A 25,420-nucleotide genomic window follows, 5' to 3' on the forward strand; every position below is an offset into this window, starting at 1 on the left:
AATTAGACACGACTGAGTGACTGAACTGAACTGAAAGTCACTTTTAGGGGCTTCGCTGGTGGCTCAGTGGTAAAGGATCTGCCTGCAATGCAGGAGCTGCAGGACATACAGTTTCAATCCCTGGGTCGGAAAGATCCCCTGGAGGAGGGCATGTCAACCCACTCCAGTAATTTTCCCTGAAGAAGCCCACGGACAGAGGAGCGTGGTGGGCTATTGTCCCTGGAGTCGCAAAGAGTCGTACACAACTGATGCGACTTAGCACGCATGCACACAAGTCACTTTTAATTACAGTACGAAAGTTAGAAAACAAAGTATTAAAAATACCTATAACTGGAAAATGTGTTAATAAATGCACAATATAAATAGATGTAAATTGTGACAACAACCATGTAAAATGTGGTAGGGGGAGAAGTAAGTGTTGACTTTTTCTATGTTTGAATTTTTGAACCTAAGTTTTCAGCAACTTAAAATAGACTCTAATAACTGAGATATTCTATGTAAGCCCCATGGTAACCACAAAGAAAATACGCAGAGAAGCTACACAAAAGAAAAAAAAGAGAAGACTCAAAGCATACCAGGTAAAAATCCAATAAAACAGGAAAGAGGACAGCAAGAGGGCAAAAGAATTAAGACTAACAGAAGGCGTGAGCAAAATGGCAGGAGTGAATCCTTCCCTTTCCGTAGTTTCTTTAAGTGTAAATGGATTCAAGTCTCCAGTCCAAAGACACAGAGTGGCTGAATAGATTTAGACAATTAAAAATAAAGGAAAAAGCAACGACTGTGTTGTCTACGAGGAACTCGTGGGGTCTTGCTTGGTTTTGCATTTCTGTAGTCCAGTGTGCCGAACAGCCAGCAAGAGGACAGCGCTCACAGCCCTCTCCCCTGGCCTTGTGAAGTATCAGCTGCAACAGGGGCACTATGAAGGCAGGGCTGTGCCTTGCTCGTAGAGTCCTTAATTAGTGGGGCCACCTTGAGGATTCATCTCCTGGGGCGTGGTGGCTCCAGTCTGGGCCATTCCTGCTCCCCTCTAAAGGAAATGGGCAGGCAAACGATGTGGAATCCCTCTTTTGAGATTGGCGTTGTAAGTAACCTCTCTTGCCAGTCCAGCCTTTTTTTCTGGAAGAGACCCAGCCTTTTCCAGGACTGTTTGGCCCAACGTCATCTCCCCATATTGATCCTTCTGTGCTTGTAGGGTAATACAAGAACATATCAGTAACCTCATATAAGACTGGCATACCTCCAGTGGAAAAAGCAAAATTTATACCTTCCTATATGTAAAAGCCAATGAATGCTAAAGGTATTCAGTCATCCTTTTTGGTGGGGAGGGGAATCATTCTTCTTTTCTATGAGTACCTCTTTATGTAGTTTATATTAACCTTTAGTTTTATTTGTTGAATCAATATTTATATAGAGCTTCTTTATATATAAAGAAGCTTCTATATATATAAAGAGCTTCTTATTTATATAGAGCTAGACACTGTTCTAAGCACTTCATTATCTAATTTAAGCATCACAATGACTCCACGAGGTAGGTATTATTATTTCCCCATGATACAAAGGAGGAAACTGAGGCACGGAGAAGTTAACACCTTGCCCAGCATTTCACAGACGGTCGGTGACAGAGCCAAGACCCAAACCCGGGGCTGAATCTGGGCCCCACCTCACTTTGTGATTCTCTTGGCCCCTGAAGCATCATCTGAGCTCATAGCCATTAGGACTCAGCCTTTCATGAAATTAACCTTGGTAGGTATTATTTTTTGAGATACACGTAAGCTGAGCTGCTGGGGTCCTGCCTGCGGTGTTTTAGTGCTTTAGGTGTTTGCCATTTCTCAGTCTGTCTCACTCCTGGGGCAGGAAGTTTGGGGCCATGGGAGCTATGTGCTAGGCTGATCCAGAATCTGATTGAGGGAAGCATTCAGATCCTACGTATCTCCTTCGTTCTCCTCAAGGCACATTTGCTCCTGAGAGCAGCAGTCTTGAGAGATGACTTTGTAAGTGGCTTTGTAAGTGGGCAAGAGCCCTTCAGGGTAGCCTGAAGAGCAGAAGGACAAAGAGGTCAGAACTTGGCTGGATTGGCTTTACTGTGAGCCATGGAATCATGGACTGTTGGAGCCCTGTCTCCTCACTTTGTACAAATAGTGAAAATGAGGCAGGGTGTATGGCTCCCAGGCTAATATTCCTCCACCCCTATAACCACTTGTCTCCCAATGAGCAGGCCTGGGAAGGAAGGGCAAGACTACAGAGGGATTTGAGTTGGTCAGGAAGAGGGAGCCATTGAGGCCTACAGAGTGGAGGAGGAAGCCTGTGGAAATAAAGTAGTGCTGTGCCATCTGGTTGGGGGTGCGAGTCAAGGAGCTGGTCTGACAAAGTTCTCCAGGTAGCTGATCTCAGGCTGGGAGCCTGTCTGGACCAAGAACTCAAGCAGTGAGCCCTCCCCGGGGCAAACCAGGATTGCTGTGTGGGAAGGGGCTGAGCATCCCAAGGGGACGCCGTCTGCTCGTGGGTGGAACAGTTGGGGCTGTGTGTGGGATGTCATGGCCTTGGTCTCAGGTTGGAGAGGCCCCTTTGCACCTGCCCAATTTGCATTCTGGGCAGTGACTTGGCTGTGGCTGCCGAGGACAAAGCTGGCTGGGGCCGCGGGGAGACGCCGGGCCTGTGTGTTGAGCAGGAGCCAGGGCTGGATTCTGGAATAGGCAGCCGGCCTGGGTCCAGTCTCCGCTGGCCCCAGATCAATGAAAACTGTCGTAGGGCCAGTGCACCGCCGCCGCCGCCTAGGGACTGCTGAGCTGGGCGGGGCCTCCTGGGGCTGCCATCCCCAGAGTCGCTGGCTCTGAGACCATTATTAGCGTGTCCTGGCCGGCTGGGGGCAGGCCGTACCCTGCCCCACACCCTCCCCACTCTGTGATCCTAGTCCCATTTGGCCCTGCTTGACAGCTCACCCAAGCTGGGTTTATCAACACGAAGAAAATACGGGATTTGTAGAGAGGAGGAAAAGGAGGGTTAGCTGTTTACTTTTTTGGCTGCCCTTTTCTGTATTCCAGGCACTGGGCCAGGTCTGTAGGGCCTTCAGGAATGAAGAAGAAATGTACAGTCCCTGTCCTTGATGAGTTAGCCATGCGGGAGACTGGCCATCCACAAGGAGTAGTTATAAAGACCCCTGAGGATAACAAGGGTGTCACAGGTGGCCAGGGCACAGAGTGGGGACCACACTGAGTCTGAGTGCCACAGGATAGTGCCTCCAAGAGGGGACATTAAAGCCGAGATGGAAGTAGCTAGAAGGAGAGAGTGGGGGGGAGTGTTCTGGGCAGAGGGGAGGGTGGACAGGATGGTATACACTGACCATGGCTCAGGAGGAGGTAGGCAAGGTCAGTTGTAGGTCCATGCTACCCCTGGCCTGTTTACCCAAGACAGTTCCAGCTGCTCCTATTGTCTTGGCCTGGTTCTTAAAATTGCCCCCTTTCACTCTCAGAAGGGTCCTGGTTTGGGCAGTAAAATTATATGGGCAGGCCAGGTCTAGATACGAGGATCTTTGTTTTACTTATGAGGAAACTGAGGCTCGCGAGAGTTGAGTTATTCATGCAAGGTCCTGGAAGAAGGACGGGACGGAGCTGGGATGGGAACAGCCTGCCTGACTCGAAAGCCCAGGCTTTCCCATAATCCCACACGGCCTTGCACAGCGAGGTGTAAAGTTATGGACACATGCAGCTGAAATACTGAGTGTGGGTTCTGTGCCCACTGTTGTCCCAGGGGTGGGTGGGGTGAGAGGAGGCTGAATTGAGCCGAACTTGTTCATGACAGAGAACAAGCTCAAACTGGCTTAAGCTAGAAGGGGAGATTTAGCAGTTCATATAACTGAAAAGTCTAGGAGAAGCTCTAGCTTCAGGCACAGTTTGGTCCAGATGCACAGTGTTGTCACGGCATATTTTCTTTGGTTTTACCTCCTGGTTCTCTTTCCCTCCGTGATGGCTTTTTTCCTTTGACAGACTCTCCCTGTAAGGAGGTAGAATGTCTTCCTCAGTGTCAGATCCCTACCCTCACATCTCATTAATGTCACCAGAAAGAGAGCAGATGTCCTTGGGATTGCATCTCTTTGACCTTGGCTCATGTGCCCATACTTGGCCAATCCCTGTGACCAGGAATGTACAGAGTTCTCACTGGTCAGACCTGGGGACATGTGTCCTTCCTTGTCCAGTTAGGGGGAGAAATCAGTCCTGTCCACACCTCTTGGATGGAAATGGTGGAGGGGAAGATTTCTAGATAAAATACAGGGTGCCTAGTTCAATTTGAATTTCAAATAAAGAATATATTTTAAAATCTATGCAATGCTACGGACTGTAGCCTGCTAGGCTTCTCTGTCCATGGGATTCTCCAGGCAAGAATACTGGAGTGGGTTGCAATGCTTTCCTCCAGGGGATCTTCCAAACCCAGGGATCAAACCTGCATCTCTTATGTCTGCATTGGTAGACAAGTTCTTTACCAGTAAGGCCATCTGGGAATCCCTCTTTAAAAATATGAGTATATCCCAAGTACTGCATGGCATAGCTTATACTAAACAATGATTGAATTTGAGGTTCAGACTTCACTCAGTGTCCTGTGGTTTTTATTTGTAAAATCTGGCAAGCCTGTGAAGGGGTGGCTTTCTAAGGAAAATTACATGGTTGCCAGAAGACGGAAGAGTGGATGCTAAGGGAAGAGGGGACGTTGTCCAAGTCCCAGGTGCCCACTGCAGAGGTGATGAAAGGGGCCAAGGGCTTTGCTCCAGCCTTGGACACCCCCTGAAGACACAGTCTGTGAAGGCGGTCTGAGAGCTGTGGATAGTAGTGAGGGAAGTCTGGTGGAGGGGTGGGGGGGCGCCGTTTGAGGTGCTCAGGGAGGCCTTCATGTACTTGAATTAGGCCTCAAAGAAGAGAAGGCTTTCTCAAAGTTGGGATAGGGTGGGTGGTAGGTGGGAGGAAATGTCCATCCTCAAGACTTCTCTTGTAGTCTAGTGGCTAAGACTTTGCCTTCCAATGCAAGGGGTGTGGGCTCAATCCCTGGTGAGGGAGCTAATCTCCCACATGCCTGGCAGCTGAAAAACCAAAAACTATAAAACAGAAACAATATTGTAGCAAGCTCAATAGAGACTTTAAAAATGGCCCACATTGAAAAAAAAAATCTTACAAAAAAATGTCAGTGTCCACCTGCCTGCCACTCAGATCCAAGCCCTGGCATGAAGACCCTTGGTCCTTGACCTCGCTGGCCTGGCCATGGGGTGATGCCTTTGTCTGAGACTAATCAGCCTGTCTGTTCCCTGTGAATTCGCCAAATGTGTCAGGATTCCTCCAACTACCTGTTGGAGGCTGTTCAGTGGAGAGATAGCTTAGGTTCACAGAAACAGAAGCAGAGGCTGAGACAAGGATTGTGTGTCAGTGATTTCTGGAGGATGCTCTCCCAGAACAGACCAGCAATGGGGCGGGAGTGGGGAGGGGATTCGGAGGAGAGAAGGAGAAGGAGCAGGCAAGGTGCAATTTCAGGCAGAGCCTTGGTTTTAGTCTGACCTGTGGGTAGCTCTGGACTGTAAGTGTGGCTCAGAGTCAGTCCCCACAGAAGGCATGGAAGCTGGGCTTTCATTCTCCTGCTCCAGGCAGTCACTGGCCTGGGGCCACCTGGTGGAGGGTTGGGGGCCGGGATTTGGGGTTCTCTGACTCTCCCATCAAAGCACTGGGGATTGTCTTCTGAAGAAACCTCACTGGTTTGGGCTGATGGCAGGGACTGCACGCTGAATGGGGGCTGGGGGGATGCGGAAATGGTAAATGAGACAGAGGGGTGAGTCTACATCTAAGAATCTAGAGAAGATGGGGAAATCCCTCATGTTGTGGACACCTCAGGGGTTCCTAATGAGAACAGTCTATAAAGGCTTGAGAAGTCCCGCAGCAGAACCCTGGATCTTCCCCAGACTGCATGGACCACTGGTCCTGGCACCTGGAGAATCTGGTCAGAGTGCTCCCACAGTGGCCTCTGGTAGAGTTGAGAGACTCTGGTTTTTATTTCAACCCCTGTGAGGCCTCATCTTTTGTTGCCTGCTGTGGATGCTCTGGGTTCTGATCATGGCCCTGCTGCTCTTCAGCTGTGTGACTCTGAGCCGATCCTGTTGCTTTTTGAGGACTCGGGTTCTCCATCTGTACTCCGAGAGTCCTTAACCTCAAGTTCGCGAAAAGGCTTACCGTGTGGTTTTATCTGTATGGCATTTTTCTGTGGGGACACTCTTGGAGGGGTTTGTGCCGTTCTGAACCAGGGTGCCGGTCTAGCCCCACGCCTGTGGTCTGGGAGGCTGGGTGTGCGTGCAACACGCGCCTGCCTTCCACTGCCACGTGGATACATACCACGTGTCCTGTCCTGCCGAGAGGCTGATCCCACGAGGCCCTGGCCCTCCCACTGCGCCACGTTCTTGCCTCCGCTTTCAGAGCCTCGGGCTTTTCATCTGTAAAAGGGGATGATAGCTGACCTTGGTGACCTCCCATGGTTGTTGGGTGAGTCGGAAGACCCAAGGACTGTGATAGAACAAAGTATAGGTGTGATGGGCGGAGTCACTGTCGGGGATGCTGACTTGCTCCCAGGCCCCAGAACATCCTCAGACCTTGGATGCTGACCACGCAGCATCTCCCAGACCGCCACAGGCTTCCCAGAGGACCACTCTGGGATGACAGAGATGTAGGTGGTTGACCAGACCAGATAGGGGCTGCCTTCCTGATCCCCAAAACCTATTTTTTGTCTCTCCCTCCCTTCTTTATTCCCTTCCTTCCTTGCCTATGAATGGAAACAGCAGAATTTGGTGTGCAGCGGGTTCGGGGAACAGGGGGCAGCTGCCACCCTCCCCCACTCCCAGTGACAGCCCAGTTTGACATGCTCAGCTGGCCTTGTGCCATTTCTGGAATCAAAACCTTGTCTGCATTACATGAACCACAAAGAGGGGTCTCGCCAGCCCCTGACTTCCTATGTGTACACAGCCAAAGGCAATGAGAAGCAATGGGTTTCCAGCAGTGGTCTTTTCACAGTCTGCGAGCTCAGCATGGCTGTGGGAGGGAGCAGTGGGGTCTGAGGTGCCGAGAAGCCCCGGGCTTCCACCTTCTCTCCCAGTGAGGATTGGAAAAGCCCCCATGTCACTGCTGCTACTGCTGCTGCTGCTGCTGCTAAGTCTCTTCAGTTGTGTCCGACTCTGTGCGACCCCATAGACGGCAGCCCACCAGGCTCCCCCATCCCTGGGATTCTCCAGGCAAGAACATTGGAGTGGGTTGCCATTTCCTTCTCCAATGCATGAAAGTGAAAAGTGAAAGTGAAGTCGCTCAGTCGTGTCCAACTCTTGCGACCCCATGGACTGCAGCCTTCCAGGCTCCTCCGTCCATGGGGTTTTCCAGGCAAGAGGACTGGAGTGGGGTGCCATTGCCTTCTCCACCTCATGTCACTGGAGAGTTGTAAACCTCACCACCCATTGGATCCAGGACCCCGTGGGCAGTCTCCCATGAGCCATTCCTTCTAGAACCAGCTCAGGTGCCCGTTTTTGTTTTCTCCCAAATGCCTGGCTACTACTTCGGATTGTAGAAATCCTCCTGCACATTCATGGCAAACAACTGCAGACCTTGAATCCAGTGCCCAGGACAAACCTCTGGGAACGTTCTGGTGTGGTGCTGGTCCTTCCACGTGGGCCTCTCGGACTACACGGCATGGAAACACACGCAGACGACTTTAGCAGATGCAATCGGATTCCCTCTGCTCTTTGGCAACTGCTTTTCCCTTTGACAAATACACGGGGTATGTCTTTCTGAGTCAGTAAAACTGTAGAGCCGTGTTTAGTCATCAACACGTATTCACGGCCTGCCTCCTTTGTCAGGCACTGCTATGTGTGCAGAGGGTGGGAAGTGTCCCAGAGAAAAGCTAGGCAGGGAAGAGGGTGAGGGGGTACAGGCAGTGCTGCAAGTTTCAATAGGGGGGTTGGAAGATCTCACCCAGGTGATGAGGTGACCAAAACCTGGAGGAGTGGGAGGAGAGGATATTTGAAGAAAAATTCCCAGGCAGAGGAAACAGATAGGACAAAGGCCCTGAGGTGGTGCCAAGCGTGTTTGAGCAATAGCAAGGGGCCTGGGGTAGCTGGGGCAGAGTGACAGAGAAATAACAGATGAAGGCAGGGAGGTGTTGTAACAGATTGGGTGGGGCTTTGTGGGGCGTGAGGAGGACCTTGGAGAATGGGGTGGGAGGTGGGTGCGGAGAATAGAAAGGGTGGTCATTGTCCTGCTGCATTGGCCTGGAGGGCTCGGTGCGTGCAGGGGAGGGAAGACGCGGTCTCAGGGTACCTTTTGAAGCCAGAGGCATCAGGATGCACTGTGGATTGAGCAGAAGGTTTGAAGACACGTGGCAGGATGACTCCTGGGTTTCTGGCCTGAACAACAAGAAGGAGGGAGCTGCCCCAGTTGGACACAGGAAAGAAATCGGGAGCAGGGCTGGGACAGTGTGGTCTGAGACGCCAGCCCAGGGGCTTGATGGAACCTTTGGGTAAGCAGGGAGCTGTGTCATTCTTCTTCATGGAACAAAGTTTAATTTCTTTTTTAGTGTAAAAACACTACATGCTCTTGATTTAAAAAAGAGAAAGAAGAGAGACAACAGAGAACCCAGGCAGTCTACAGACCTGGACAGTGGGAAGGACAGCACCTCAACTCCCCAAGAATAGCTATTGCGTGTCCTTCCAGAAGTATTCCGGAGAATGTGACTCTATAAACAAAACGGGATCGGCTGTCCCGCACCTGCCCGCCCACCTAACGGCACTCACTCCCAGACAGTATCATTAACTCTTCTGTTCTTTCACGGCCACCTCATGTGTGACTCTCGGGGCACTCCTGAGTCACAGGCCCATTTTACAGATGTGGACATTGAGGTACAGATCGGGCGACACAGCATTAGCTAAGATCCTGAATGAACTGCGTCCTCTGGGAGCCCAGAGGGGCGACCCTTGATTCTGTTCCAGTTTGATGGTGGTGGAGGGGGTGGGTGTTGGAAGTCGGCAGTCACACTAGAGTGGAGCAGGGGTAAGACTTCATCCAGCTATCGAGGGGAGAGGGCTCTCCCAGTGGAGAAAAGAGCACAGGTGGGATTTGGAGACCCCAAGGAAGGCAGTCCAGCTGGGGAAAGGGTGTCAAAGCTGGGTTATGGGGTTAGGGGCGGTGGGGAGGGGGATCAGGAGAGAGGAAGGCAGGCCTAATGTCAGCTAGCATCAGAGGGGCAGGAAGATGACTCCTGCAAGAGCTTCAAGGCCAGATGCGGTGGGCTGAGTGTGTATAGCAGAAGGGTCTTAGAGTCTAGCCCAAACCATTGTTCTTTGGTTCTCTCATGAAACTGATGAGGAGTCTTTGGATATTCAAAACAAGAGGAATGTACTCCATCTGTTTATTTACATTAGCCAGAAGCCAGAAGCCTAAATCTCTTACTCTCAAGGCTGAGAGAAACACCACACTTCCCAGGGTCCCCTGGCCGCTCGGGGCCCTGACTGGGCTGGACCTGGCCCTGGGCAGGGGTGCACATCCTTTCCACACAAAGAAGTGGCCTGTGGTCTGTGGGGGCCCCGTTCTCTGGTCCACGGACGCCCATGCGTCTGTCATAAGCAACCTGGATCACCGCCACCCTGCTCAGCCAGGCACACGCGCTGGACCCTGGCAGCCGACCTGGGGCCTGTCCCAAGGCCAGGAGCTGCTGGCAGCGGCAGCCCCAGCTGTTCGGTGATCAGAGGTGCACCCCGGCCCCTTTGGCCTGTCCTGTTATCAGCACCCGGCTGAAGGGTGTGGCAGGCCAACATCGTGGCATGTTGGTGGCATGGCTGGTCTGCAGCGTGGCAGGCCAGGGGTGTGGCACACCGGTCGTGTGGCAGGGTCAGCTGGCGGTGGCATGACTGGCCAGTGGCCAGGCAAGAGGCAGAGACGCTAAGAAGTGCTGAGTGCAGGCAGCCTACCGGGCCTGCCGCTAAAGGCCTCATGGGGTGGGCTGAGGCCTCGCTAGGTCCGGCTTTGATCAGCTGTACAATGTCCCAAAGACAGCGGGGCTGGAAGAGAGGCTGGGAGGGCAGAGAGTGAAAGAGGGGGCCCAGAGGGAGAGAGCAGGCACAGCTGTGTTGATGGTGTGCCGACTGCCTGGCGTGTGCTGCACGCTTCCACCTGCCCTCCTAGTGCCTCTCTGCAGCCGCCCCACCCGGTGGGGGCCGTCATGTCCATGTTCCGATGAGGAAACTGAGGCACAGACAGGTGAAGTCACTTCAGTCGTGTCTGACTCTGTGTGACCCTATGGACTGTAGCCGGCCAGGCTCCTCTGTCCGTGGGATTTTCTAGGCAAGAATACTAGAGTGGGTTGCCATGCCCTTCTCCAGGGGATCTTCCCAACCCAGGGATCGAACTCACGTCTCTTATGTCTCCTACATTGGCAGGCAAGTTCTTTACCACTAGCGCCACCTGGGAAGCCCCAAAAGCAGAGGAGCCAGAGTCAGATGGTTACTTCCCCTCTCTGAGCCTGTTTCCTGGCCGCTGAAATGGGGTGGCAACAGTGCCCAACCCACGGGGCTGTTTGGAGCATTTAGCCGTGCGTCGAATGTGCTGAGCAGAGCTCTGGCATAGACCAGCCCTTACCAAAGAGACGCCGGTTACGACGATCGCTGAATCCTTTATACGCATGACCTCAGTTACTCCCACGCCCAACAAGCCCATCAGATCCTGGTTTCCACTGTAGACACTCCTTTGAACACTGACTTGTAGGAAAATTCCAGTCACACAGCAGCAAGCGCCGCACCCCACCCGGCCCTGGACCATCTGCCTTGTGTTGGGTCATCTCCTCAGAAGAGCCTGAAATCCCAGAGGTTGGAGGTTAGGGCGCATTCTGGGTCATGCTAAGTTTTGCCATTTTCTGTTGGCATCAGCCATGTTCTCCATGTCCAGAGTCACATTCCAAAAGTGTGAGCCCTAGAGGGAGGGCCTGTGGTTACAGGAAAAGGAGGATCCGTAGGCCGTGAGAACCTTCCTTTTTTTTTTTTTAAATTTAAATTTATTTATTTTAATTGGAGGCTAATTGCTTTTCAACATTGTATTGGTTTTGCCATACATCAACATGAATCTGCCATGGGTATACACGTGTTCCCCATCCTGAACCCCCCTCCTACCTCCCTCCCCATACCATCCCTCTGGGTCATCCCAGTGCACCAGCCCCAAGCATCCTGTATCCTGCATCGAACCTGGACTGATTTGTTTCTTATATGATATTATACATGTTTCAATGCCATTCTCCCAAATCATCCTACCCTCTCCCTCTCCCACAGAGTCCAAAAGACTGTTCTATATATCTGTGTCTCTTTTGCTGTCTCACATACAAGGTTATCGTTACCATCTTTCTAAATTCCATATATATGCGTTAGTATACTGTATTGGTGTTTTTCTTTTTGGCTTACTTCACTCTGTATAATAGGCTCCAGTTTCATCCACCTCATTAGAACTGATTCAAATGCATTCTTTTTAATGGCTGAGTAATACTCCATTGTGTATATGTACCACAGCTTTCTTATCCATTCATCTGCTGATGGACATCTAGGTTGCTTCCATGTCCTGGCTATTATAAACAGTGCTGCGATGAACATTGTGGTACACGTGTCTCTTTCCCTTCTGGTTTCCTCAGTGTGTATGCCCAGCAGTGGGATTGCTGGATCATAAGGCAGTTCTATTTCCAGTTTTTTAAGGAATCTCCACACTGTTCTTGATAATGGCTGTACTAGTTTGCATTCCCACCAACAGTGTAAGAGGGTTCCCTTTTCTCCACACCCTCTCCAGCATTTATTGCTTGTAGACTTTTGGATCGCAGCCATTCTGACTGGCGTGAAATGGTACCTCATTGTGGTTTTGATTTGCATTTCTCTGATAATGAGTGGTGTTGAGCATCTTTTCATGTGTTTGTTAGCCATCTCTATGTCTTTGGAGAAATGTCTGTTTAGTTCCCATTTTTTTATTGTGTTGTTTATTTTTCTGGAATTGAGCTGCAGGAGTTGCTTGTATATTTTTGAGATTACTTCTTTGTCAGTTGCTTCATTTGCTATTATTTTCTCCCATTCTGAAGGCTGTCTTTTCACCTTGCTTATAGTTTCCTTTGTTTTGCAGAAGCTTTTAAGTTTAATTAGGTCCCACTTGTTTATTTTTGCTTTTATTTCCAATATTCTGGGAGGTGGGTCATAGAGGATCCTGCTGTGATTTATGTTGGAGAGTGTTTTGCCTATGTTCTCCTCTAAGAGTTTTATAGTTTCTGGTCTTACATTTAGATCTTTAATCCATTTTGAGTTTATTTTTGTGTATGGTGTTAGAAAGTGTTCTAGATTTATTCTTTTTACAAGTGGTTTTGACCAGTTTTCCCAGCACCACTTGTTAAAGAGATTGTCTTTTCTCCATTGTATATTCTTACCTCCTTTGTCAAAGATAAGGAACATAGTTTTGGAAGTTTTGGCCACAGCAATCAGAGCAGAAAAAGAAATAAAAGGAATCTAAATTGGAAAAGAAGAAGTAAAACTTTCACTGTTTGCAGATGACATGATCCTCTACATAGAAAACCCTAAAGACTCCACCAGAAAATTACTAGAGCTAATCAGTGAATATAGTAAAGTTGCAGGATATAAAATCAACACACAGAAATCCCTTGCATTCCTATACACTAATAATGAGAAGAGAGAAAGAGAAATTAAGGAAACAATTCCATTCACCATTGCAATGAAAAGAATAAAATACTTAGGAATATATCTACCTAAAGAAACTAAAGACCTATATATAGAAAACTATAAAACACTGGTGAAAGAAATCAAAGAGGACACTAATAGATGGAGAAATATGCCATGTTGATGGATTGGAAGAATCAATATAGTGAAAATGAATATACTACCCAAAGCAATCTATAGATTCAATGCAATCCCTATCAAGCTACCAACAGTATTTTTCACAGAGCTAGAACAAATAATTTCACAATTTGTATGGAAATACAAAAAACCTTGAATAGCCAAAGCAATCTTGAGAAAGAAGAATGGAACTGGAGGAATCAACCTGCCTGACTTCAGGCTCTACTACAAAGCCACAGTCATCAAGACAGTATGGTACTGGCACAAAGACAGAAATATAGATCAATGGAACAAAATAGAAAGCCAAGAGATAAATCCACGCACCTATGGACACCTTATCTTTGACAAAGGAGAACCTTTTTCCATCTGACCTCACCAGGTACTTGCCTGGCTCCCTGCCTCCCTGCTTCCTCCCCCAACTCCTTCCCTCCCGTCAGAACCAGCCTGATGGCTCAGGGTGGAGGCGATGGGCAGAGACTTCAACTTTGGGCTCCTTAAACCTTGTCCTTTCCAGGGCACGTTCCACATTCTACTGGGGGGACGGGATTTGAGGGCGGTGGTGGACATCTTGTATTTTAACAGTTTCATCTTGGTTTCACATGCATCATATTTTTTTAAAACCTCAGCTTCAACTAGGACATCACACCCATGATTGTATTGATCTTCCTTGTGGCAAGACTTCCAGGATTTTTAAAATAAATCTTTATTGGAATAGAGTTGCTTTCGGGTATTATCTTAGTTTCTACCATACAGCCAAGTGAATCAGCTATGCACATACATATATCCCCTGTTTTTTTGGATTTCCTTCCCATTTAGGTCACCAGAAAACACTGAGTAGACGTCCCTGTGCTATACAATTGTTTAGTTGCTAAGTCATGTCCAAGGCTCTTGCGACCCCATGAACTGTAGCCTGTCAGGTTCCTTTGTCCATGGGATTTGCCAGGCAAGAATACTGCAGTGGGTTGCCATTTCCTTCTCTAGGTGTTCTTTTTTTTTTTTTTCAAGAGGACAGAGAGAGCCAATTTAAAGAAAAGTATTAAGTACTCACGGTGGCTCAGGTGGGACCCAGTTCCGGGGGAGGTTGGGACGATGGCTTAAGGGTGCCCACAGCTTGCTGGGTTGACAGCCCAGGATGTGGGCTTTGCTTCTTGCTGTCTGTGGCCAGTTGTGTGTCTCCAGGATGGGACAAACCTGTCTTTGGGGGTGATTTGTACCCTGTAGGGTCTAGGACCTGGAGGTCAGAGGAGGGGGATGTGGTGGCCCAAGAGTCAGGCCCCAAGGGTCAGAAGTCCTCCCCTCCCATCCCTTGCCTACTGTCCACCTTCCTGAGAAGCAGTTCTTCAAGTCTAGGAAGCAAGCTCGGGCTGGAATCCCCGCGACATGGGCCCAGAGATTACATCTCGAGCAGATTAAAAACAGTCAGGGAGAAATCTGAGGAATTTTAATGACTGCCACACATCCCTGGAGAGCTGGTCCTCGTAGACCAAACACGCAGGCTGGCGCTGCAGGCTGCAGCCCTCGGGGCCCACCTTCCTGTCCCCAACCTAGCTCGCTGGGCTCCTGCAGTGGGGTAGGGCTTGCGGACACTCGTGGAGGTGTTGCAGTGAAGCCAGCGGTGGTAGCTTCCTCTCTTTGGCCTCCAAGCTTGGCTTGATGCTGGGTCTTTGGAGGTCAGAGTTTTCAGTTGTAAGAATTGTGTGAACAGGAGGGCAGTTTAGTGGCTTCTGTGACAATTTGGCTGTTTGGTCCCCAGGAAAGGCCAATGAGAGTGGGTCTGACTCAGAATTCATTCAACAGGTATTTGAGTGTCTGCTGTGCAGCGAGCCCTGTCCTAGAGCAAAATGGACTCAGATCCCTGCCCTCGGGGGCCTCCTTGTTAGAGACGGCTGGACCTGAGGCCATGGACAAGCACCCTCTCCTGCATGGGTCTCTCTCTGTCCCTGTGGTGGCGGGGGGTGTTCTCTCCTGGGTGGACCTTCACCAGCAGCTGGAGAGGAGAGGAGGCACAGCCTCAACAACAGAGAAGACGTCTTTTCCACCAGCTCTCGTGAGAAAGATCCCAGGGGACAACTCCACTTGGCTTCACTGCAGCCAGAGGACACATGCTGGGCAGGTGGACCTGTGGCCCCTCGAGGCTGCAGTGTCCTTAGGGGAGGCCGAGGGCTCTGCCCCCGTTTGCTCCTTTGAGGGGAGGTGCCATTTCTTTTGGGAAGCTGCCCCTTGAGGTCTGCTGGGTTCTGCTGGAATCTGGTCTGGAAAGAGTGTGTCTGTTTCTCTCTCATCTCTGGGGAGGAGGGGATCCCCAGCCCCTGATGCTGGAGTCCGGGCCCCCAGAAGCCCCCTCTAGTGCTGCTGCTGGCACCCTCTGCCTATTCCCCGGCCCGTGTGCATAGAGCACACTTGGGGGGCCAGGGAACGCTCTCAGAGGGCAGAAATAACAAAGGTTAGAGGCACAGGTTGGAATCGGGGACATTGAACCTCAGAAAGTGGATGACCCTCTCACTCTTGATTCTTGAGTGAAGCCCAAGAGAAGGGGTCTCTCTGCTGCTGGGTGGGGGGCTGGAGCCCCAGAAAGCCTGTGCTAGAGGCCCCATGAGCATCATGGTGGCCTTCTGCCCCATTTTCCAGACAAGGAGCCCAGGGCCATGGAGCCCTAGCCCCTGCCTGCCACTTTCTCTTCTTAAGTGACCTTGAACCAGCCACTTAGTCTCCTGGCTGAGCCTCAGGCCCCTCTCTTGTCAAGCGGGTTCTTGTGTGTGATTTTGCTAAAACAGCGTTGTAATGACCCAAGTGGCAAAGAAGGATGCTTGCCTTAAAAACTGGAACCGTTCTGCTGAAGTTTGTGACTCCTGTTTCCCTGCATCTCGTCTCCCTCCCCTCCTTGGGAGTAACCGTGAATATTGTGTTCCTGTCGGCGACCTCATGGTACATACGTGTGTGTGGCGTTTTCTTGAGTATCCAAGTAGAATCGTACCCTGTGTGTCTTGCGTGTGGCGTGGGTTCTGTGTGTCAGTGTGTGCAGGTCTACCTGGCTCTTTTGAGCCTCTGTGTGGTTTTCCACACATAGATCTAGTTCACTTTCCTTTGCTGGGCGTACAGAGTGTTTCTGACTGTGGGCTAATAGAAACAGCCTTGCCTTCCACCTGACTGAACTTGAACATGTCTCCGTGGTGCACACACACGAGTATTGTGCACCAGGGTGGACATTGAGGCATTGAATCACTGGGTGTTAGGGTTTTGCGAAGATAAAATGTGAGAATGTTCCAAGCACATGGCAGGAATAGGGTGCTGCTGAAGGAGAGGTTCATGCTTGTGTTCCCTTCCCCCGTTTGCATCAGACACTGTCCTAGGTATCTGGTCTGCATTTTCTTACTGACTCCTCTTTGACAACGAAATCCCCATTTTATAGAGGAGCAAAAAGGGGCCCAGAGGGGTTAAGTAAGGCATCTGCTATCACTCAACTCCCAAGGGGCCTGCAGGCGCCTGACTCCCATGTCCAGCTGGGTTCTGGGAGTGAAGCATCCCTGCCCTGCATGGCCAGAGCTTACTCTCCAAGGGGCCTGCCTGCAGTGGCGCTGGCTCCCCAGGAACGCCCCGAATGCAGGAACGCCGCCTCTGTGGAGTGTGCTGTGTAGAGGGAGCTCGCCAGGAATTTCCTGGATTAGCTCCAGGGCAGGCTGCTTGGATCTCAGGGTTACAGGGTGGCTGGGTCCTGCCTCCCACCCTTCTCTTTCCCTGGCTTGTCCCAGCCCCGTGCATTCTTGGAATCTGTAAGTTGTGCCGTGTTCTGTGGGCACCAGGAGTTGCCTTTGAAACCCCGTGGCACCAACATCTGTTAGCTCTTAGAGAACAGAAAGATTGACAAAGAACTGCTGGGGCAGGCGGTGGGGAAAGATATTAAGCTCAGGAGTATGAAGTCTCAAAGACAAAGAGGAAAAAACCCTAACTGAACTCCAGCCCGCTCCCCAAGGCCCTGCTTTGATGTGGGTTCCCATCCCTGGAGGCCTTATAAGGCACTGTGCCTGCAATTCTGGGCTCTGGGCTGATGCTGGCTGCACATTCAGCGCCCGGAGGAGCTGGCCTCTCGTCCTGAGGCCCAGTGTGGGGCAGAGGAGGGGCAGCGTTGGGACTTGGGAGGGAGGCAGGTCTGGGCCCTGTAGGCCACTCAGCCTGGGCACTGGGCAGGAGGCAGCCTGGCACCAGGTTGGGTGGGGCCGGAGGTATATGGATCCAGGAAGGTCTTTGATCAGAACTTGGAGCAGAGGCTGAGTCTGACTGTCCTAGAGACCAGAAGAGAGGGGGCCGTGATGGCTGAGCTGATGAAGAGAGCAGTGAGGGAGGTCACTGCACACCATACCCCACGCTCAGGCTTCTTCCAGGGCAGCGTGGTGAAGAGTATGGGCTCTGGAGCCATGCCACCTGCCTTTAATCCTGGCTCTGACAGTTACTAGCTGTGTGACCTTGGGCAAGTCACTAAACCTCTCTGTGTCTCAGTTTTCTCATCTGTAAAGTGGGGATGATAATCATATTACCTCAAAGGACTGCCACAGGGGTTAAACAAAGCACCAGAAATATGCACCACACAGAAGAAGAGTGTGTTTCTCTGTGTCTTGTTTCTTTGTGTCTGTGGGGGTACCTCGGGTCTGGTGAGCCATTCAGCTTTGCCCAGCAATGTTCTGGTAGCCATTTGACAGTAAGAGTGCAAGTAATAAAGGGTAACCACCATCTGTCAAGCCCCAGTCATGGTATCAGATGTAATGCTAAGTACTTTCCGTGCAATGCAAGTACTTTCACACCTGCCTTGAGACAGAGCGATTGCTCTCATCCCTATGCAGAGACGGGAAGACTGAGGAACACTGGAGATAAACCTCCTTCACCCACGTAGAGCAGGGATTTGAACCGAGGTCTGAGCAGCACCAGTTCCCTGCCCTGCATCCTCTGTGCTGGGGCTCCCTTGGGACTCATGGCCAGGAGCCCTGCATGCAGGGTTTGGGGCCAGGCCCTTAGGACCAGTCTGCAGGAAGGCTCATGGCCGAGACTTGGCCCTGTCCCAAACCTAGTGAGGAGGAGCCGTGGGGCCTTTGAGTCCTGCAGGACAGAGGGGAGTGTTTGGTCTCTGACACACTGGAGCGGCTGGCTGGGCTGATTTTCTGCACTTCTTTAAGCATGATTCTTGGTCCCCAGCAAGTGCCAGGACTCTTGGCCACCTCCATCCCCATGCCCATGGGAGCCCCAATTCCACTGTACAAGGTCGGGCCAGCACCTGAAGCAGCTGGCTCAAGTCTTGGCCCTGCTGATGATCCACCGCAGGGTCTCCTCGCCTCTTGGAGGCTCCTCCTCATTTAAACCCACAGGACTGTTGGGAACCCCATTCTCTGGAGGTTCTGGTGAATATCCCAATTGATCAGTACCTCATATATATCATGAGGGCTCAGGGATGTGAGTGTCTGTCATTGGGATTGTTTTCCTATCTCATTCCTTGAGGGTTGAGGCACTTTGTAGGAAAACAGTAACAATTATACCTTTCACTTTAAAATTTGCACATTATTTTTACGAGCATTTGTTCCTCAAGAGATGGAAAGAGCAGGGCTGTTTTGATGATAAAGGGAGATAATATAAAGTGCCTAGCACATAGGAAATGCACAGTAGGTGTCAGCTGACTTTTTAATGGTTTATCACTGTTTCCATTTTACAGATAAGTAGTTTGAGATTTCCCGAAGGCAGCGACTGGCCCCACATCCAGGGCGAGGGAGGCCACGGAGGCAGGATGTGATCCTGTGTCTGACTCAACATTTTATGTGGCCTCTGGCCTGGTGATTCAAAGCTTGAGGACCACAGACACCACACTCCCCAGGCCCTGGGCTGTCTGGGTCAGTGGAGGAAATGAATGTTTGCCATAGTTGATCAGCTGCATGGCCCTGGGTGTCAGTAGACCACAGAGCTGAGGAGCTGTCGATGTGTTACACAGAGCAGAGTGAGGTTTAGTGGGAAGAGACCGACCCCAGAACTTGCCAGAACTGTGCTTTCATATGCACAGACGTATCTTTAATATGTCAAGAGAGCCAGGCCCGCTCAGCAGACAGTTCTTCTCAGGGAGCGTTGAAGCCGTCATCCGAGTGATGACTGTGGGTGCGAGGCATCGTTATGGGGCTTCTTCCAGAAGGCTGCTTTGTTGCTGGTGACGTTTGGAGTCGTTAAACTCCTCTGAGTGTGCCAGTAAAAAGATGCCAGTGCCCAGAAGTTTCCATCTCACAGGTCCTGTCGGCCTTGCCAGGAGCGGTCAGGGTTGCTCAGAGGTCAGCGCCGGCTCCCAGCCTCCACTGGGCCTCTGCACACGAGGGTCTGTCGCTTCCCTTGAAGACGGTCACCCACTCCTGTGAGGAAACGCTGCCTGCCAGCCTTTCTGGAGAAGCAGCATCCGTCTCTCTCCGGCATGAAAGATCGGCTTTAATTGGCTGCCGGGGCGTCCCAGCCATCTAATGATGCCAGCCGAGTGCAGCCCTTTCCTGTCACCATCTCCCAGTTACCCTGTCAGCTCCAGCTCTGTTAACACAAACAGCCAGTTTACAAGCCCAGGAAGTGTTCAGTGATTATAATAATTGGCGGAGGAGGAGAGAGAGAAGACATCCTGACTTGAAGAATAATGCAGCCTGGTTTTGAAGTCCATGGGACACCAGCAGTCTGAATGACCACATTTGAACAATGTCTAAGAAAGGGTGTGTAATGTCCTAGAATGATTTGAAAGAAGAAAGAGAACAGAGAACACCACTTCTAATCCATAAAACGTTAGCTGTTCATCTTTAAAAAAACACACACACGAGACTTATTTCCAGCTGTGTCCAATTGATAAGATCAGCTATACAAAGCATTGTTTTTCTTTTGTTAATCGAGGCGAGCTCTTGGTTTTTCTCTTAAGCATCTCCAGTGCAGGATTTTTTTTTTTCTTCTAATTTTTGAAGAGTGTGTTTTTTCTTTTTCTTTATACTTTTTTTTTTTTCAAAAGGAGAAGTTGGCGAGAGCTGCCAAGTTGAGGCTTTTTGTTGCTCCTCTTTTTGTGGTTCATGAAGCACTGCCATGGCATCACTGTGGGCATTAAGAGAGAGAAAGCAGTGTGACCCTTCCCCCCACACCCAAGCCTCATCTCTCCCCTAAAATAGGCATATTTACCAGCATGGGCTCCTTGGAACATAAATCCCATGTGATGCTTTTGAAAAAAGCTTCCTGGTCTAAATAGGTTTGAGGGGTGCAGCATAAGCTACTACTTAGGTATCTGCAGTCTGTTACCATAGTAAGTCTTGCAGTAAAGGGTCTTGTTTGCATGCATGCATGCTAAGTTGCTTCAGTTGTGTCCGACTCTGCAACCCCATGGACTGTGGCCCACCAGTCTCCTCTGTCCATGGGATTCTCCAGGCAAGAGTACTGGTGTGGGTTGCCAAGCCCTCCCCCAGGGATTGAACCTGTGTTTCTTACATTGCATTAGCAGGTGGGTTCTTTACCACGGGAACCACCTGGGAAGCCCAAAGGGCCTTGTTTAAAACAATCCCTTTTGATCTCATTACTCCTCTTGGCAGAATACCAATAAATACAGAAGCTGTTTGACAAGCGCTAGTCTGGGCTCCTCTGTTTCTAGAGTCATCCTACTGGAGTGGGATCAGATAGATGGGACCTTTATTGATATCCCTGAAATTTCCCAGCCTGTGGACCTAACTAACTTCCCTTGCCAGCCTCACAACACGTGGGTGGCAGCCTGACCAGGCTGATTGGGAGCAGCTCTGCTACATGGCATGAGTTACTGGACATTTTAAACTCATGCCTGCAGACCAAGGCAAAGCATATGCAAGGATCAGGCCAGCTGCTGGAAGGGGGAGATGTGGGAGGCATGACTGAAGGTCAGCTAAAGGCAGAGCCTACAGGTTCCTAGATGTTGCGCTGAAGATGTTGTGTTGGGTTTATGTTAAGGGATTATGTCAAGTTTGGGTATATGTTAACAGCTGGGTTTATGCTGAGGGAGTGCTCCCTTCAGCAAACCAGGCCCTTTTTATAAAACTCATCAAGACAGCTGCCTGGGACCCTCTCATAGAGGAAGGATCCAAACTAAGGTCTCCTCTAGGGACCCACAGAGGTGGCTCTGGTCCTAAATCTATTGGGTTGGCCCAGAAGGGTAGAGGAGGGACATTTTCTGAGCTTGTCTTTGTCATTTTCCTGGGTGGAGGGTGGATCTCCCTTTCCAAGTGGGAAGTATGAGCCTGTGTAATATTTCATGGCAGGCTATAGGCTGAGAAAAACTTACTTTCTAAAAAGCAGTGCAGTAATGAACTTTACAAGTGTCATAGGCTCTCCCTACTTGACCTAAATTTCAATCAGAAGATTGAGAACAGGGTCCCTGCTTCTTTGTGACCAGCCACACACACCTTCACAATGCCACCTTGACTGTAAGGATGCCAGGTTCCTACCTGACTCCAGTACTTCTTTAATATTCCTGCTTTGTCTTCCTCTAGGAGCTTGTGGGTGAAGTTTTCAGAGAAACGCTCAGCGAGGAGGAAGAGGAAGACTTTCGGCTAGAAGGTACTAGAACCTATTACTTTCTTCCCAAGGGCAGTGAGGTGGGGAAGGACCATCTGGTCTACCTTATGCCTTTCATACCCTCCAGAAAATCTGCAGACCAGGAGGAGAAGGACAGGACTCTCTGTGGGGGTGCACTGGGGGTGGATGGGGTGAGGAGCAAGAGGGAAGTGGAGTGCCTCATTGGTCCTCACTGGGAGTGGATTCAGGCCACCCAGGCTCACATCCTGCTCTGTGTTAGCCATGGGGTCTTGGACAAGTTGTTTGACCTCACCTTCCCCACTGCGGGGGAGTGGCCACTCATAGGCTTCTTAAGCAGGGCTAGGCATGTAGCATGCACTGTATGAAGCAACCCTCATGTTTCTCCATTCACATCACACACCTGGAGCACAGGTGTGCACACACACAAACAGAGCCCCAGCCCCTCACCACTTTCCTCTGTAGTTCTCACTCCTTGCTTTCTTCAAGGAAGCAGTGCGTTGTAGAAAGAATTAGGACACTCAAGTAGAGAGTTGGGGGCCACTGGTGTACTGATTTGACTTTAGGAAGCCACGTCCCCTTTTTGAGTCTGTTTCTACACTTGTAGAATGGGAATGAGGGCCTCTTCCTATTCAATTCCCTAAGCTGGTACAATGACTGGACAGCATATGAAAGCATTTGCTGAAAGGGATAGCATTTCCCTTTTCCACTCAGAATCAGAGGAGAGAATTGCTGAACTGATGCAGCCTTTGGGCAATAAATGTGCTTTCCTGGAGGCTCAGACAAGAGAGAATCCACCTGCAATGCAAGAGACCTGGGTTTGATCCCTGGGTGGGGAAGATCTCCTGGAGAAGAGAATGGCAACCGACTCCAGTATTCTTGCCTGGAGAATTCCATGGACAGAGGAGCCTGGTGGGTTACAGTCCATGGGGTCACAAAGAGTCAGACATGACTGAGTGACTAACACTTTGTACAGTAAAGCCCTCTCTGGGACTGGAACAGGGGGCTGGCAGGGGTCTCTGAGGGAAAATATAGGTCTTGGAAGGGCTGTAGGGTCCTGAGAGGAGAGTAGACCATGCCAGGAAGTTCTGGAGGGGAGCCTTGGCAAGACCCAAGGACTGTGGCCACATCGGGCCTGAGAGCTGTGATAAATGTAGACTCCTCAGCTCCACCCAGGCTGCTGAATCTGGTCTGCTCTGTAATAGGCTCCTCAGATGACTTGTGTGCATGCTGTACTTTGAGAAGCACTATTTTGAGAGATTCACTCTGTGGCCCAGGATTTGGAGGGTGCCTGGGACCCGAGTATCTCTCAGACTTTGCTCAAATTCAAGCAGGTCCCAAATAGAAGGAGGAGGAGGCACATGGACAGACATCTCTGTCAGGACTCTAGGGTGTTTCTCTTGAGCATATTTGGATCTGATGGCTACACTCAGGCTCAGTGGCTTTGATTCTCATTGTTCCCTGGGCTTCCCCAAGCCTCAGCTGTCATCCTTGGCTCCATGGAGAGATGCCAGCACCTGGTGCCTAGAGGTGATCAGGGGAGTCAGGTGAAGGCCTGCAGGATGTAGGATCTGGGGGCTAAGGTGACCCCAGACAAGGATTGCATGGGCTTCAGCACTCATTCCATTTTCTATTCATTTGCTCAATCACCTGGTAACTTAGCAAGCTCATCCTCTTATTCATTCATCCTTCCATCTATTCCATCCATCTCTCGCCATACAAGTACCCACCTGTCCACTTATCTATCCATTCATCCACCCATCACTCACTCATCATCCACCCAGTGATCCATGACCCACCCATCCAACGCTCATCCACTCATCTTTTGCTCCATCCTTCACCCACCCATCCTTCCATCACTGCCTGTTCCTTCATCTGCCTACTCTTTTGTCACCCATCCGGCCAGTCCTTATCTACCACCCAGCCATCCAGAATCCATCCTTCGCCCATCTCTCCCTCATCTATCACTCATTCCTTAACCCATTTAACCATCTTCCAGTTGTTATTCACTCATCTCACCATCTGTCTATATTTTCATCATGTGTTGAGTCCCTGGTGACTGCCCCAAATAAGGCACTTCCCTGGCCACTGAGGCTCAGCCTGAAATCATGTAATTGGTTTCACATGAGGCATCTTTCCCTGCAGACATGACATGCCCATGGAATCCTCTTCGGAAGAGGGGTGCTTTGTTCAACCTCTGATCAGAGTACGAGCCCTGTTGGATGCAGTAGCAGGAGCCCTTGGCCGAGGAACGCAGAGACTTGTCTCCAAGTCCCCCTCCCCTGCTGCTCCCACAGAGACTCGCTATGGCTTTTGGCCAGGCCCCTCCCTCTCTAACACAATGCAGGGGGGTGTGGGCTCCGCGGATGCGCAGAGAATGTGGGCACCCTGTAGAGAGGATAAACTGCTGCTGGGTGGCACTTATAAACATTGGTTGATGGAGGGGAGATAAACAGGAGGTGCCCAAGAGTCCCAGCTCCTGTCAGAGAAAGGGTGGGGGTGTTGGTGGCACTTGGTCCATCCCGTGGCCCACTAGGACCACTGCAGGTCAGGCTTCGAGGACAGCTTCGAAGGTGCCTCGACTGGGCACCTTGCCAGTCATTGATGGTGTCCGAGTATATCAGTACCACCTTTGGGGCGGGGAGGAGGAGTTGGGAGCCACAAGCCTGACTCAGTTTCCAACTAGGGATTAGACTAGGTTGTTGGTGGTCGAGTTTCCAGCCCCTTTTCTCCAAACAAAAGCTTATACAGAGCACAGAATGTAAGACAGACCAGGTTGCTGAAAGATGCAGTGTGTTATAGATAGTATGTTAATTACCTTTTATGTAACAAAAGGTACCAGACAGCACTCTGGATTTCCTCGTGTGTATGAATGTGGACCACATATGTATGTATACAATTGTGTAGCTAGAAGCTTAGACAGACAGAAAGAGTAGTTCCTTCTGAACAGGGGAGGAGGAGATTAAAATTGGAAAGCATGGTCAGAGGATTGTAGTATTAACTGTAATTAATGTTTCAACTTTTACAAGAAGAATGTGATCATGTATTCCTTTGAAGCGAAAGACTAATAACAGAATTAAAAAGTGAAAACAGTAAGTAAATAAGGCAGTAGGGCTGGGCTGCTCTGGGCCTGCCTGTGTGGCCCCTGAGGCTTCTTGGAAGGGATGCTGGCCCCAGCGGCCGCCTGTGGTTCTTGGGCCACCGCTGGTGCCGGGTCCGAGGCAGCACTCCCAGGATGATGGACGTGGCTGTGGATGGCTAGGCCTGGTGGGTGCTGCCGCGTCCTGGCCACAACGAAGCAGCCACCTGGCCTGGAGCTGGGGCTGCGGGCATCCCTCCGAGCCTCGGGCCAAGGGAGAGCAAGCTGAATCCTGAATCTCCTCTTTGTCTTCCTGTTGGCCAAGTTCATTGCCTCTTGGCTGGCTGGAGGGCTAAGGGAGAAAAAAAGCCATCTGAGGCGTGAAGATAAAAAGAAGTCTTTTAGCCATCCCAGGAGAGCATGGCTTTAGCTCCAGCGTTGTTATGTAAAGCCGGCCCTAATCCAGCGTCTTAACTGCCTTAACTGGCCAGCTGGGAGCTCGAGGGATGGGAGATTAAGGCTGGGCCCAGAGCGAGAGCTGGGACTGCGAGCTCTTTTGAACTGTGGAGAGAACAAAGTAAGCATGAAAAGTCCCGCGCTCCAGAGCTGTCCTGGCATTGCGGGCGGGACCTGCGGCTTGTAGGGGGAGGGGAAAGGGACCCCCCCCCCACTTTCTGCTGACCCAGCAGGGCGCTAAGGACTGGGGGGTTCACCCCACCCTTCACTCCAGTGCCCACCTGAGGTCCCCACCTCGCCAGTTGGGCAGGACGACAGGTGGTGGCAGCCTGGGCTTGTGGCCTGAGGTGGAGCTTGGTGTCAGGGGCTCCAGGAAGCACTGTGTCTGGGGGTGTCCTCTCGACCCAGCGTCGACTGAACTCTGACTCTGCGCCCGTCAGGGGAGAAGGACCTGAAGATGGTCACAGGCC

At 50.7% G+C, this 25,420-nt stretch overlaps 1 protein-coding gene across 1 annotated transcript in view; it reads left to right on the forward strand.

Annotated features, from left to right (window-relative positions):
- Positions 1–25,420, forward strand: part of NKD1 (NKD inhibitor of WNT signaling pathway 1) — a 91,892-nt gene that overhangs the window by 40,739 nt on the left and 25,733 nt on the right. Inside the window, 1 exon segment of the mRNA NM_001105453.2 lies at positions 21,373–21,439. Coding sequence (NP_001098923.1) covers positions 21,373–21,439 — 67 coding nt within the window.

The sequence above is a fragment of the Bos taurus genome, chromosome 18 (genome assembly GCF_002263795.3).
Source record: "Bos taurus isolate L1 Dominette 01449 registration number 42190680 breed Hereford chromosome 18, ARS-UCD2.0, whole genome shotgun sequence".
Lineage (NCBI taxonomy): Eukaryota > Metazoa > Chordata > Mammalia > Artiodactyla > Bovidae > Bos > Bos taurus.